Source organism: Gymnogyps californianus, chromosome 2 (genome assembly GCF_018139145.2).
Source record: "Gymnogyps californianus isolate 813 chromosome 2, ASM1813914v2, whole genome shotgun sequence".
Taxonomy (NCBI): domain Eukaryota; kingdom Metazoa; phylum Chordata; class Aves; order Accipitriformes; family Cathartidae; genus Gymnogyps; species Gymnogyps californianus.
Window position 1 is genome coordinate 42,795,516 of NC_059472.1, and position 16,382 is coordinate 42,811,897.

Below are 16,382 nucleotides of genomic sequence, written 5' to 3' on the forward strand. Positions count from 1 at the left end.
ATTCATCAAATTAATAAATATTGACAGATTTGACACGAGCTAAATTTAACTTACCCACAAATAATTACTGAAACAAAAATATTTGAGTATGTTACTACATATGTCTACCATTATGAATGCTCAGATCAAGTCAACAGAACCGTGTTACAGATTTAAATTTCTGTTCTCTAAATTTCAGTCATGCAAAGTTTTTTAGCATCTCTAATAGGATTGGAATGCAGTGTTCACATTAGATATGTTTAATTTACTGTGGTGTTTTTAATGCATTGTTTTGACATTCCTTCACAGTAATTACAATACCTTCAGCATTATAAAATACAAGTAAATCAAATCAGCATGAATTTGGAGAAGCAAAACACTCAGAAAGAATCAGAAATCAAGCAGCTCTGGATAAAGTTGCACTATGGTGCGGCCATCATTTTCATCCTCTGCAAGCCACCTTAAAGGAAAAACATAAAAACCTGTCATAGACACAGCACATATAAAACTTAACAAACAGACAAATCATGAGAGCCTGCTTCTGCACCTTTGGATTTCTAGGAGAGTTTTTACATTGGTTTATACAGAAGCAGTAACCAACCTGAAGAAAATAGTGATTTATTTTTTTTTTAGTATCCATATATGCATAATTTAAAAGTGTAATTAACTTTATAAATATATTTATGAAATATACATTCATTTTATTTGTTGGTCATATAGGTGACAAGTAGATTGTTTCATTGAATGGCATAAAATCAGGATAATTTAGAGTAAAGAAACCTGTTCTGTGATAGCAGCTTATTGTCCATGTATTCCATTCCAGGGACTGTTTATTTCTCATATCTCCTTGTTGGTTCACAAAACACAGTGAGTTGCATGATGGGCCCAATCCCTGCTCTGTAAGAGCCTATGGAGGTTTTACTATTGACTATGTGGAAAATAAGCCTGAGTCCAAAGCTCAGGCAGATTGATGTTAACCGGAACCATGGAGGCAATGACATTAATTTCCAAAGAGAGTTAAAAAGCTTCTAACACTTTTGCAAGGCTTATGAGAGACTACCTGATGTGATGTCTACTAAGGAGCTAGTATGGGAGGGATTCCCAGCCAGTATAGCGTTAATGTAGCTCACATCTGAAGTTGCACCATTGAACAGCTGGGAGATATGGCTGAAGTTAAACAGTTCCAGGCTGAAACATAAATAATCTTGGCAGATAAAATTGCTCATAGAAGTCCCAGAGCCAAGGAAAGGTGTGACGTGTAAGCTAGACAACAGGCATTTAAATGAGTTAGTCAAGGATGCCCACCTCCTTTCAGGTTTCTTAGTGATGAGTATCTTTTTAGAGACAGCATTTATATCAGAGGAGTCTTTTCTTTGTGAGAGAATGAACCCTTTCCCCATTTACACAGTAGGCTATGAGATAAGAAGCTCCATGTCTGAGCTGGAATAGGAACATGAACTTACAGTTTCCTCTGTCCGAGGAGTGCCCCATAGCCTCTGGGTCACTGAGTACTCTGGGGTGGACCTCCTAATCTCTCCTACTGAAATCCTTCCATTTTGAGTAAGTAGGTATACATTAAGGTAAGGACATGACTCTAAGCCACCAAGGGCCCAGTTGAATGTCCTAGTCAGCAGTCTGTAGAATCAATCTATGTCAATCACTCCCCCACATCAATGATGTGATTCAAGTTCTTGCTCCAAATGGGTCTCTAACATACCTTTGTGTTTTTACTATAAGACTTTAAATAAAATTGAAAAAAAAAAATCTCTGGAAAAAAATGTTTATCGCAAGCTATCTTTTTCAAGAATCTTCCTCTGACTGGTGTGGTCTTAGAACTTTTACGAACAAAAGAGGTGGAGTGACATCAACTGAAAATCCCATCATGGATTGTGTTGTGCACCTGAGTGATATTGTGGTCTAAGGACTTCTGCTCATGCCCACTAACCTAAATTTAGGTATCTAGAAGATTAGATAGTACCTGAGCATGTGTTTGGAAGAAGTTTAATGAAGGGAAGTTTAATGTTGTTGGAAGAAGTTTAATGTTGTTGAGGTTGGTAACAGCCTCACATTCTCATGACTTAGGCTGTGGAGTCCAACTGACTATCCAAGAACTAAAAAAATGCTGCTTTTTTGGGTACAGGGTTGGGATTTGGCTTCCATGAATTGTCAGGTTTACATAAACATTTAGGGGAAGGATAAAATTAAATATTCTTGGCTACCATTTCTGTTTTCAGACCACCAGGTAACATCCCTCTTTCTAGATATAGAGAACTTGTAAGTTTTCACACTTGTGTGTTCTCCAGATGCATTAAAAATCTATTTTACACTTAGGAAGACATGAGTGTGTTTGCTTCTGTTGTTTATTCTGAAATTCTTTAAGCTGTAAACTGTATACTGTAGTGAACAGTCATTCCAAATACACCTTTCAATTTAATTTCCAACTTCTGACAGCGTATTGTTTCAGTTTGATGCAGACTGAAGTGGATCTTCTTTTTGTACATTAGAAGCCCTTTACCCCAGCACCCCTTTATCCAAATAAATGTCTAAATTTAGATCATTATCCTCTTACATTACATTATAAAAAGGTTTCTTTTATCTTTACCCTATTTGCTGAATATATCTTAGACCCATACTAAGCAGACACTGAAACAGAAGGATTTTAATGTTGCTTTTGCTCAATAAAATACATTACTTTTTCTCCAGTTTTGTATCTCTACTGCCGTATCCTACCGTCCTCCCACCATCCCATATTTCTGATTCCCTCCCATGCCTGTTTGCATACCCATGATGTGCTTGTCAGAGCTACATATGCACTAATACTTGTGTAATGGTTCACCAGACAGCTTCTACCTCTTGAAAATGGCATACTAATATCTTCTCTTGGCAAAAGCACCAAATTGTGTCTCTCCCTCCTACGGTCATCCGATTTTAATAACTTGGAAAAATATAGTGTCTTCCTCTAAATATTCTTCTGACAAATTAGTTTGAAATTGGCCAAAGGGTTCAAAAGTTACTGGGGATGGACTGATAGGAACACAGCATGGTTAAAAAATTCTTACTGTTTTAGGAAACCAGAAGAGAAACAACTGAGAGGCTAAAAAGACTACTACTAATTCTTGTTAAGAAGAAAACAGCACCTACAGAGTCATGATGAACTGATCTACTGACCTGTTACAGTTGAAGCAATACACTGAATTCCTAGATGCATCTGTGATTTCTACTTTTTCCAGAAACCAGCCACTTGCTGTAGAAGGAAAAAGAGAGCAAATTTAATATAATCAAAACACAAATAAAGCATAAGAACAGTTTCTGATTTAATTTCCAAAACCGTGTGGTTCAGTACTTCCAAATGTATTCAATATCAATAATAAAACTGAAATGTAGATGATTCAAATTACTACCAACTTCTCTCCGTTTTACAGAGAAGGTCTTTGATGTTTTTGACAGAAAATATAAAGGAAGAATTTTATTACAACTTAACTCATTTTTCCACATTGAACAGAACAGGCAGTAAGACAAATGAAACAGAGTGCATGGTAATATTGAATACATTCTTGAAATCCCATTTTGCCCTTCTTGGTATACTGAAATGCACTCGAAGTACACCCTGGTGGGCTTTGATCTTCGGTGTCCACCAAAACAATAAAAACAGATAGACTTTATCAGTAGATGTAATTTCTTTAATGATCACCCAAGCCCTTAAACAATAGGAAAACAGAAATTCTACTACTCCTTTCTAATTAATATATTTATACTTATATAAACCAAGTGGTGAATCTGAATGCTTCTCATATCCATATTTCTCCAGCAGTCGTGATTCGGAATAGCATCTCCATTTAGGTCAACACTCATATCTGTTTTAGCTTTAAGAATGTATTTAATATTCTGCTATAATGTCCTATTTTGCTGTGTGAAAAATACCTTCATTCTTGTGCTATAGAATTTTATTTCATAGAATATTAGAATATGAAGATTTTTAAAATAAAACTTCATTATAGATATACAATGTTTGTGCTGACATCTTTAGTCACGTTTGCCAATCCAAATACTTAATGACAACATTTAAAAACTAATTAGGATCATACTGCTAGTAGCTGAAAACCTTTTGGTATTCTTTGCATGTCCTAGAGATAAAATACTATATTCTAACAAATTATTTTGGTTTTCAAATATTTGGACAAAGTACTAAGTAGGCTAAAAACCCAATAAAAATCTCTTTATTTGTAAGTAGGCTAAAAACGTAATATAAAAATATTTGTAAATTGTACCAATTTAGATAAAACATAAAGGCATAGTAATGTTTCTCACTTTTCATGGACATTTTTAAACAATTAGCTAGTATAACTAGGCCATAAAGGTGTTGTCCTGGTTTCGGCTAGGATAGAGTTAACGTTCTTCCTAGTAGCTGGTATAGTGCTGTGTTTTGGATTTAGTAGGAAAATAATGTTGATGGTTTTAGTGTTGCTAAGTAGTGTTTATATTAAGTCAAGGATTTTTCAGTTTCTCATACTCAGCCAGCAAGAAGGCTGGAGGGGCACAAGGAGCCGGGAGGGGACACAGCCAGGACAGCTGACCTAAAGTGGCTAAAGGGATATTCCATACCATATGATGTCATGCCCAGTATATAAACTGGGGAGTTGGCTGGGAGGGGCGGATCGCGGCTGGGGAACTAACTGTGCATCGGTCAATGGGTGGTGAGCAATTGCATTGTGCATCACTTGTTTCGTATAGTCTAATTCTTTTAGTATTATTATTGTCCTATTATTATTATTACTATTATTATCATTATCATTATCTTTCCTTCCTTTCTGTCCTATTAAACTGTCTTTATCTCAACCCACAAGGTTTGGTTTTTTTTAATCTCTCCCCCATCCCACTGGGTGGGGGGAGTGAGCGAGCGGCTGCGTGGTGCTTAGTTGCCGGCTGGGGTTAAACCACAACAGGTGTCTACATTTTTCATCTTCAATTCGCAAGAGTCATTTATTGATATTGTGAAGTACTTTTGGAACTTCTTTAATGAAATCTTGTGAATGGTTTAATATATCATAGACTCTACTTGGAATATATGACCTTTCATGAAATCTCTGTAATTCAGAGTCAAGATTATCAGCAATAAAAATTTACAGTCTCTCAAATTTACACGACACTTTACAAATGAATATAAAGGCATGTTTGCTCTCTTGAAAAGTTTAAAATCTAATGCTTTATCCTTTATTGAAAAAACTCCAACTGAAACCTCACTGACATCTGCAGGTATGGAGAAATCTAGAGGCAGCTAGGAAAGATTAGCAAACAGATGAAACATTTAAAAGAGGTGTTACATTTGAGGATGCTTGTGAGGATAACAGCTGATGTGACAAAAGACACTTGGAGATAATTTCAGAGAGAAATTTAGAGGAAGGTAGTCATGGATGTAAGATGAATCAACACACACCAGCTGTGCTAGGAAGGCAGTATTAGCAGCTATGTGATGTTGATCAGGACACAGAGAGGAAAGATAATCATGTTGTTGATAGTTTGGGACCCAGGAAATAAAAGTTCAACCTATATTTCCCCTGCAGACTTCTGTGCAACTCTCAGAGTGCTAAAAGTCTGCCAGCGTGGAGTTTCCTTCCCAGATCAGTTCTAAGTTGAATTGTGTGCATGTACAGCAGCTAATACGAATAAGATGAAAGTCAGCGGGAGGATTTTATTTATTATAGGTATTTCAACAGGTTTTGTGTTTTTTCTTTTTGAGTTTTCAATACCATAACATGTACAACATGACCGGGTAGTTAGAAAAAAACTTGTTCAACTTTTGCCTAAATAGGAACTGCTGTTTGCAGAATTTTGCTTGGTTCATCCTAGATATGATAAACCCTTGCCACCTTATAGTGGCTCATGCACTTAGATAAATCAGGTTTTATTAAACCTAAACCTATTTCTTTCAGATAGGTTAAGCAAAATTCACCTGACTAGAATATCTCAATACAATCAGACCTTTTTGACTCAAGCTGTACATTGCCTGCAAGTTCCATTTATATATTTATATATCTCTAGGTTTTTTTAGCACCACTAAATGTAAGCTCAAAGTATTATATGCCCTAGTCTCCCATCTTATTTTGTAAAATTCCAGGTTTAGAGGTTATGTGTAATACACTGTATATAGAAACAGTTTCCATCGTCATGTGTGGGTATGTACTGTAGCCACATCCTAACTTAACATCAGGGCAAGACCTGGTGCACACTAGTGTTCTCCTCATAGTTTAGTTTTCACAAGAAGAAAAGCCATATGTGTGTCAGAGGGAGCTACAGCATGCTTTGACCAGAGTCCCAAACTTGCCCAAACATTTCTTAGATAATGTTCGAAACATGGAAAGTTTAGTCTGCAGTTTGAAAATTCAATCCTATGTTATTTAAGATATCTAATAGGAGTTTTGGCTGAGCAATGTTTGAAGGATAAAACCTTCTGAGGTTTATGCTAACTAGATCTCTTCTCTGTTAGAAAAAAAAAATCAAGGTAAAGTCAAGGGAAATGTGACAGAGACAGAGGGGGTGTAAGCAAGAGCAGTCAAACTGGCCTCATTTGTATACAGATTTGTATTACCTAGCTGCAGCAGTAACATGACTTCAAAAATCTTTCCAAATGTCAGGCAGATCTTTAAGCAGAAGATTTTTACAAGGCTGTTGAACGCATGAGGTATACTCACCGAATCCTTTCCCATCGTGACCAATTTCAATTGAATGTAGGCTGCCTAATTTTTTTGTCTTAATCTTGAATGTATCAACCTTTAATATTAAAATACAGTTATTAAAAATAATATACCAATGTATGTAAACTTATACATTTGTTTAGGTCAGTTATGAGACTAATTCAAATGTAATAATACCAATTCAAAACAGGTGGCTGACACCTGATTTGGTTTATTTTCCTTACTGAAGATCTACAGTATAGATCTTCTCCTACTAGGTCTCAGTTTAAACATGAAAGATTCACTTTTCAACTTATAGTAGGACAATCCCTACCTCTTTCCTGACTTTCATCTACCAGAAAAATATTTTTGCTGTCTTATGAATTCTCAACTGATACAGACTTCTAAAATGTTTTCAGTATATGATACATAAATACACATTCAAGAACATAAAAGATAAAGGCTTTTACAACATGTACCATTATCTCTCCTAAATATTATATATTTTAATTTAAAATATTACCTTGTTTCATATTACAGATTTTTTTACAAATGAGATCCTTTTTTCATAAGACATTTGACATCACTGGCTGCACATTGACTTAGCTGGATTGCTAACAGGATTTCTATGTATCCACTCTTCTTTTTCAAAGAGCAGTGATACCTCCTGTGTAGTTCTAGGCAAAAGGAAGTACTACTCAAGATACTTTCTTACTTGCTCCTTGTGCCTATAAGTAACTAGATTTATTAACCTCCTCAGTATGGAAGACAATACATGGGTAAAGATCTTTTAGAAGATATTCACAGACATCCTGGCCGAAGAAACTCAGACCAACTGCAAATAAAAAGATGTTTAGTGCTGCTGGAGACAATGAGATAGATCTCATAAGGAAGATATTTTAACTGGAGTTTTAATTGTTCAGTCATTACCTTTCAAGAAATCCACAGGAGAAAGATATGGAAAATATATTTATTTCTTGCTGCATAAGGGTAACCATCATTATACTCCATTGCACAGGTGGTGAGCAAATGGAGCAATTCCTTTGCCAGAGTAATATGTTTATTAAAATAGGAGAACATTCTGCTAAGGTACTAGAACATCATGCAGAGAATCAGCATTCTTATGCAAATATCTGTATCTGAACTAGGGGTCTCTGAATAGCCTAAAGCATGATGGATATCAGAATCAGGTTGATGTGCATGGTTCCATTTTATCTGGTTGTAGGCTTACACATTCAGTGAGGCTCACAGCATCAGTTTCCATGGCAGAATAAAATGACGGGATGTAAGAGACTGATGCATTCTCAAGCACAATATTCAAAGTTTGTGCAACAGCAAGGGATATCGCACGTATATGCACATGCACAGGCAATGCATGTTGTGCATTTCAGATCAAGGAAATGCATAACTGGGCAGAAGAGTGGATGCAATATGAAGATGTATTTGGGACTAAGAGACATAAAAGCAACAGAGTCAGCTAGATATGACAGAAGTAAAAAGTCCCTTGGTTACTCTGGTGAAAAGGCAAAACACAGAGATAGCTGAGACTATATCCCATCTAGTGATGTGGAAAACAGGATAAATGCCATAAGTTCTGTAAAGCTCTTGCATAGATTTAAAGTTTGCTTTCCCAGTCCAGAAATGGACACATCCTATAAAATCTATGTACTCACCTTTCCTCTTTCAAAGGGGTCTTGATGCTCCAGTGACTGAGAGAGTTGAAATACCTCAGATTTGTCCTCATTCCCAAATAAAATAATATGCACATTGGCATCAGTCCCCGCTCCCCTTTTGTCACCTGTGTATACTTTAATAGTATACTCTGTCAGATTTCTCGCTTGACTTCCTTCTTTATGTAAGTTTTTATCTATGTCATTCTTTTGTTTGTCTCCTCTAATAACAAAAGATACCGGGATTTCTCTCTGTATTTCTGGCTTATTTGCATCCACAGAAAATGCTCTGAAAAACAAAACCACATATGTTTTTGTGGTAAGTAAATCATATGTTAAATCAAAAAAATCCTGTGAATTTATGTGGGACAGTTAAAGATGGACTTATTTTTAAAATATCCATTGATTGAACCACTCCGTGACAGTCATTTTAATTCAATGCCTGCTCAGTGTTTTCAACTATTATACTATAAATGACTAAAAAATGACTAGCTTTACATAATATACTTACTCATTCACTTCAAATACATAGATAGGATGCTCCTTTACAGCTTCTTTCAAATGCAATTTTTTAACGTCCAGTTTGCAGTCTACAAAGAAGGAAATATAGAGAAAATGTTGTACTGCATGTTGAGGAATTAGGTAGAGTCTGTTGTTGATATAATGGTGTCATTCCATCTATATTAAAACATCGTTTATTAATTCATTTATGAATACTAATAATTGACTTAAAAATCCTAGAATCATCATAACATTCCTTATTTTGTTCCTATTTAAAACTGCAACTTAGATATTTAGGAGTAAGCATTTCCTTTGTCTTAGTGAAGCAAAGGAGTGCTGTCCTCACTGTCCTTGGACAGGCATGCAGAAAAGATTTAGCATGACTCAGGCAGGCACATTTGAGGAGGAAGAGCAGAAATACATATCTGGTGCTTCCTCCTCAGTGACTGGTTGACAAGAGGGTTGGAGCTCCATTCCACATGCAGCACAAAGAGGATCCCATGAGGCAGGTATGAAGGAAGTTCAGCAACTTACTCTATACCTCTGCTGTTTGAGAAAGATTGCTCTCTGACTTACACTTCGTTTTGAATTTTCTGCTGGGGGCTTCAGCTACAGCTGTCTGCAACACTGGCCTGAGTATCTTGCCACTAGTTAGTCATGAAGACTATTCATTTTCTTTTCTTTTCTATTATTTGTCCTTTCAGCCCTGTTCAACAAACTGCATCCCAATGTCTTCTACTACTGTCCAAGTCCCTTTAACTATATGAATAGGAGTCTAAGTTAATAGGCTCAGGCTCCTGGGGAGGAATCCAGGACACCGTGTTGCACTCATGACCTGCCCGGACAGTTCAGGGAGAGAGTCAGAAGCTTCAGGAAGGGATCTCAAACCACCTGATCTTAAAAACCTGCTCAGATACTGGAAGAAGCATAAATGCATTAGAGCAACACCCTGCCTGGACTGAGCAGTCCTGCAGGGTACATCTGACTTTATAAGCTAAAGAGCTTTTGTGTTTGGGGATTTTTTGTTCAAAGTCTTGGTCCAAACTAGTTTGAGTCCAAACAAGTCTAGATATAATATGGACACCCTTACTTATCTAACGTTCTTTATCATCTAAGTAACTCCTTTGGAAGAAATATATTATACGTCTGCCCAGTCCTCTCTTCATAACACACACAGAGCCAATGAGCCCCGAAGTCCCTCCTTTGTGAATCGTGTTTTCAAACCTGACCAGAAAAGTCTTGCCTGCCATGCTCTCTGTGGAGCCCTTTGGCAACATGTAATTGCCATATTCAATGACTGCCAGTCAGACAGATGGCCGTAGTCAACTTTCACAACTGAAGCTGTGGGAAACAAAAGTAGTGAGCTATACGCCTTGCTCCCCAGCAGCAGCACGGCAGGGCTGTCCCTCTCCTTCCTTTCCCCTCTACAGTAACTGCAGCTCCACGCCGTGCCCCCCCTGAAGCCCCCAGCGGCCGAGGCAGATCATGCCGTGGTGCAAGATGAGTTGACTAACCAACCAGTGTGTACACACTTACTGCCCAAATGTCTTTGACGTCTATACACATTTTACAGATGTGGTTGAAATTGGGTGGTGAGTCTAAAAGGTTATTATGAGGAGTCAACAGATGGGCAAACAAAAAAGACAGATAAAGTGCAAACGTAGAAGCCTTGTTTTCCTAGAAAACTGTGAAAATGGTCAACTGTAATACATAGTAAGTAACGATTTGGAATTATATAGCAAATTCCATTAAAGGACTTCAAAAAACTTTACAATTAATTCTTTGAATATTGCTTAGTAGCATGGTAGCCATCCTACAGATGAGGCAAAGAGGTGTTAAAGTTATGCTGATTTTAATGAAATTCAGTGACAAAACTGCTGATTGACTAAGAGGGGTAAAATCCCCCTCTGAATGTCACAGGGAGAAAACAGAACAGGTGGGGAAAACAGTGAAAATAACTGAATCACAGAAGGAAAATTAAATACCAATTTCTTATGTGAGTTATAATTATTCTTCTAGATCATTTATTAACAGATCATGTATTAATCACAGAATATAATTATCTTAATTTTCTGTTTTTATTTCTTGTATGGAAAGGAATAGTTTACTTTCTTGATGCAATAATGATATAGCTTTAGATCCAAGGATTTTAACGTGTCAAAATGTAGGATTTTGCTTTATAAAGTATTACCTTTTAGCAAAAATAGCAAAAGGAAATTAATCAAGATTTAACTCAGGCAGTGATTTCATTGCCTTTAACAGGAGGCTAGCTGTGTGATTCACATTACTGACTTCAGAGAGCAACAGAAGTACTTCACCTGTTTTACTGCTGATCAAAAGAACAACTTTGTCCAGTTCTCCCAGTTCAACAGCCTCCACGATAACTAGAAATGACTAAAATAAAATTATTCAGTATTACAATCTTAAATTATATTACTTGAGTGTATAGGAAGATTTGAAAATAATATATAGGAAGTACAAGAATGGATTACAGGATAAATTTTAAAGTACTTTAAGACAGAGTACCTCGTTGTCCTCTCCCTGCTGAACATTCTTCAACGACCAGAGAAGGGATCTGTCCCCTGTGTCACCATGAGTACCATATATACATGCAGTCATGTGCACTAAATTTCTCTCACTCAAAATATTTCTAGAAAATACTGTTAGATGATATGTAACCACTGCAATATCAAGCAGAAAAAGATCTTGTTAAGACTGTGCCACAACCTTGCACAGCTACCTGACAACATAGCAATGTGCAGTCAGATGTAATTAAAAATTCAAACACTTGAAAATGATAGTAATATTCAAATTTTTTTCAATTTTTTCCTTAATTTTGTCCTGTAACTATAAACACTGGTGATGCTGACAACTTTACATTAAATTAGAGAAAAGCATGCCTATGCTGTTTGTAACAGTAGCACATTATGGAAAAATTAGGGCAGTCAGTTGCCTTTTTCTTTTTAATGGCGAATGTCTAACAGATAAAATCCTAATAAGTCTCAGACTCATCAATCACTTTTAGGATCTTTACAAAGGCTAACTTTAGTTCTTCAGAATTCATCATCTAAGAGATGGAGAGAGAAGCTCCTCGCGTGTGATTCAGAACACCTAAGTTGCTGCTTCTCCACTATGATGGAGCACATCCACTGACTATAGAGGGAGCTCCGAAAGACAAGTCTATCTCAGATGAAGTTGTCACCCATGAATTTGTGCTGTTCGTGATTTATGCAATGGTTACAGTTATTTAATTGAAGACAAGATGACAACATCTAAATACCTTTAAAAGTAAATGCATACACAGAGCATCTGTTTATATTCATTCACATTTTATTCATAGAACCAAATGATGTGACAGTCCTGAATATTTACCTCTTTTAATCATCTACCTATCATCTCCTTTTTATTCCTGTAGACACTGTGGTAGAAGTGTATGAATCCTGACCTTGCAGAAGGCTTCTGTAGGATGTGGCTCAGAGCTTAGATCAGTGAGACACCTATCCCATACAGGACTGCATGTATAAACAGATTGCCTGCATCCTTTGGAAGTCAAGAAGACAAAGTCCACGTAAAGCAGATAACAAGCTGTTATTATCAGCTTTCAGATCTAATGAGCATCTGAAATACTGAGTTCAGTACAAGAACCAGCTCTGTTCTATGGGCCTTGCCTGTTTCCCCAGCATCAGCAACAGGAGAGAGAGAACAGACGCTTGTTGCACACCTACTGCAGTTGAGCAGGTGCATGGAAAGAAATCCGTAGTGCCAAAAAGGTATTTAGTTTTGCCTATAATCGTAAAACTTAGTAAAAGCCTAAGTGGTAGAGGATATAGCTAAGTTTAAAATGGAAATAAAAAATTGATAGCGCCTAAGGAACAACAAATCATGGCATGGTAAGATATAAGAGAAAAGATCAAATACAAGGACTGTATGGAATATGGTAGGTGGTGTTACAACCAAGATGAAGAATCAGGAGAGGAAACAATATATTTGGTCAGGGATGCAATGCAGTAAGTGGGTCACTACATAGAACAAAGAAACCTGTGAAGTGCTATTTTTGGCTATAACTCTGATTTTCTAAGTGTTCTTTTTTTATTTTACTTGACCTCTGTTTTGCCACAGTCTCCCAGATCTGAAACTTCGGAAGTAAGGCTGGACCATCCCAAAACAAGAGTGAAGGGATTGCATTTGGAAGGCTTGTTTCTTGGATCACTGTGTCAGAGAGCAGCAAGTGGGCCTGCCCCACGAGGGTGGACAAGACAGGAGCTGAGCATGACCCCAGCACAGGCAGTGCCCTCACTGACCAGGTGACAGTCCTGTAGCATCTGCATGTGGCAGGCAGAGCTGTCAAGAGTCCCAGATGCAGCAAACAATGAAAAAGATCTGGGATCCATCCTAGTGGTCAAGACAGGAGCAGCAGGAAAAAGGGCAGAGACAGGACTGAAAATAAGGCTACAACAGGTCCAAGATCCATCCAGAAGACAAGGTCAGAGAGAGGACTAGAGACAGACACACATCTGATGTAGCTCAGGCATGATCTTAAATGGACAACCTATGCCCATCATGGCTGGAGGTTCCAGGTGAGTCTGGCCAAGGAAAGTAAGATCTATTGTCTTATCATGGCCCTGACACACTCCAGTCAACTAGGATTGAGCTGAATGAACTTTGGATCAGATTATAAAGTGGATAGAACTGGCAGAGTACATTGTACAAAGAAGGGCAATTGAAGGAGACTAATGTAGGCAAGGGAAGAGGGCTAAAATGCTTAAATGGTGGTCTTTGTTCAGGTAGTGGGATCAGACCATCATAGGGCAAATGTGGGCGTGTAAGCTTTTATCTCTAGTGTATTGAATAGATTGGAGAGGGGAAAGATGAAAGAAATCTCTGAAAAGAAGTTGCATACAATAAGGATAACATATATGAATGTTACAATGCCATTAATTTTATAAAATTCCAATGATTCATAATGTCAATGTGAATTATGGCTCTGTGTTAACTTCGTGGAAATAATCAGCTATTTGAAAGTAGCATAATACATTTTTATTTCACCTTTTCACTATTTATTGTTTTGCCTTAAAAACTACAGTAGTGCAAAATTCACCTTCTGTACAGCCCTGTATGTGAGAGAGAAAGCACTGTTTCATCCCTGGGGATTCCTGAGATGTAAGCATCTCAAAGGAAGGTACAGTGAAGAGAAACTATTTATGTATATACTCAGCTGGAGGCCTCTCCCCATTAGTACACCCAAAGGCACACGTGTGCACAACCAGATCTCAAGGGTCTGCACTGTATTTTATCAACTGTGTTTTGATGGTTTCAGTTAGCCATTAGCATATGCTTCATCACAATCCCAAGTACAAAATAAAAAAGGGAAAAGATAACTAAGAGTTGAAATACTAAGGCACTCTATGAACGACAGAGCTGTATCTGAAATTTAACAGCACACGGCTTCTGGTTAAGGTGATTATGATCAGCTGCTTTCCACTCCAATTAACACAATACTGGTTTTGCTTTTAGCTGAGAAAAAGAAAACCAAGGAGAAAATAAATTAGATTTAGAAAGCTGACAGAAAAGCAGATCTGTTTTGCACAATAAATTGCAAGTAAGTTTGTGTGTAAAGGATCACTTTGAACTCCACGTGTGCCACCTGCTGTGGAGCTCCTTAAAGCTCTCTTGGACATAAAATGCCAAAGATTTGGGGGAATATGTTTTTTCAGTGTCCTAGTTTTTTTCTTCACTGTGGTTACAAATCCCTCCTTGAAGACTTCTAAAGCATGTGTGGAAAGAAGTAAATGCAACAGAAATGAGCTATTTTGTTTGTTTGTTCTTTTACCTAGACACATAGGTAATATAATACCTATTTCTTTTTTGTGATTTTTTATCTCTTGTTCTCAAAGCATTTTACGAAGAAGGAAAATATTACAAAAAAAATAAAAAAAGCAAAGAATGGGGAAATGATGTTTTCAACCAAGAGGTCAGTGACAGAGCCAGAGTCAGAACCAAGATCATGAGGGTTCCAGTCTCACTGCCCGTTTATCACCCACACTGCATCTTTCTCTCACTGTTTCTGTGTGCTTGTACATGTATCCTAAATACTTCTGCATGCAAGAGTGATCAGTCTTTTGCAAGGGGCACACTCATGTGCTTTATGTTAATCTGAAGGTCCTCTTTGTTTCAATCTTGTGTATAGGAGAGGAAAGCCATTAAGCCCTGTTCTGTACCCATACTGTGCAAGTCTTCAAGTGAAAATAACTGCTCTAAGCAATATAAAATCTAAAGCCTAAATACAAAATTTAAATTTTCAGTTACAACTAAAATATGCAAAAAAACCCTCAACCCCTGTTCATTCTACTGAGATTACTTGCATGCTTACATTTAGACGCATGCAAACACCTCACTGAAACTGGGCCATAAATTCCAACCCAAAGTGTACTGGGGTAGTTCATTTAACACCTACTTCAGTTCACTTTGGATGAACTGACTTATTCTTTACCCAGGTAACTCATTTGTTTTCTGCATAAAACTCAGGCACAAATTATCTGAATATTAAGCATCATTGTTTGGTCTGTTTATTACATTGAGAATTGTTCTGTCATATGGTGGCATTCAGTAGGCATCACATTAGAAGAATATGGAAGATATGGTGGATATTAGGTGAAAGGGTTTCTTTTATTTTGCTTAACAAAGGTGACAAATGTAAGACAATTCTTAATTTTAACAAGCATAAATATTGGGAGTGTATAAAGGTAATAAAGCTGATGCTTATATGTAGTTTTGAGCAGTTATTTACTGAGAATCTTTGGAATGTGCAAACAAAAAAATTGCTTAATAGTAAATGAGCTATAAAAAATCATGTTGTTAATGTCAGTAATATGAGCAGCTGAGGACTAAACAAAGGAGAGTAGAAATATTACAAAATTGTGAGAAAGGGATATTTCTTATAAACTGTTCTTTGTAGCATATAATAATGGTTCTGTGCAATCAAATGAATATTGCATTTCCCACTTTATGGTACAGAAATTAAGCTGAGTGAATAGTATTTTCCTTCATACATTTTAAATTCTTATCCAGACTTTATGAATCATTAAATAAAGACAATAAAATTTTCTGTTTTGACAAAGGTTTCAATTGCAATGTTAGAACATGTTAACCTCCTGGACCACTCTACTGCTTTAAAGTAGATTTATACCTACCAGAAAGTGCTTCTTTTAATGGCCACTCTATAGGGAATTCAATCCATCTGTCTCCATTAAGAGAAAGAGGAAGTGTTTTATTTATGGTGAGACTAAAGGTATCCAGGGTTGATGTGTTCTGCATTTTAAAGTGACAAAGAGACAACTGGGATATGCTGTTTTCCAAACTCTGGAGACCAAGACTCACTTTATAAAGCATTCCCAAATCAGATGGTAAATGTATCTAGGAAGTAACAAAACAATGAATTAGGATCCAAACAGAGATCTATAGATATATGCATAGCTAATTTACAGCAAGAGAGGAAGTTCTCTCTAAAGGGGTCAGCATGGACCTAGCCCCATTTGCATCACTCTTGGTGCTAGAAGTCCTG

General features: G+C 36.9%; 1 protein-coding gene across 1 annotated transcript in view; it reads right to left on the reverse strand.

Moving 5' to 3' along the window:
* Window positions 1-369: 369 nt before the first annotated feature.
* The window catches only part of LOC127029911 (lipoxygenase homology domain-containing protein 1-like), a 143,059-nt gene continuing 127,046 nt past the window's right edge, over window positions 370-16,382 (reverse strand). Inside the window, exons 37-44 of the mRNA XM_050915731.1 lie at window positions 16,012-16,234; window positions 11,348-11,502; window positions 11,140-11,215; window positions 8,832-8,910; window positions 8,324-8,609; window positions 6,669-6,747; window positions 3,148-3,223; window positions 370-439 (exon numbers count right to left, since the gene is read on the reverse strand). Coding sequence (XP_050771688.1) covers window positions 370-439; window positions 3,148-3,223; window positions 6,669-6,747; window positions 8,324-8,609; window positions 8,832-8,910; window positions 11,140-11,215; window positions 11,348-11,502; window positions 16,012-16,234 — 1,044 coding nt within the window. The remainder of the gene's footprint in view (window positions 440-3,147; window positions 3,224-6,668; window positions 6,748-8,323; window positions 8,610-8,831; window positions 8,911-11,139; window positions 11,216-11,347; window positions 11,503-16,011; window positions 16,235-16,382) is intronic.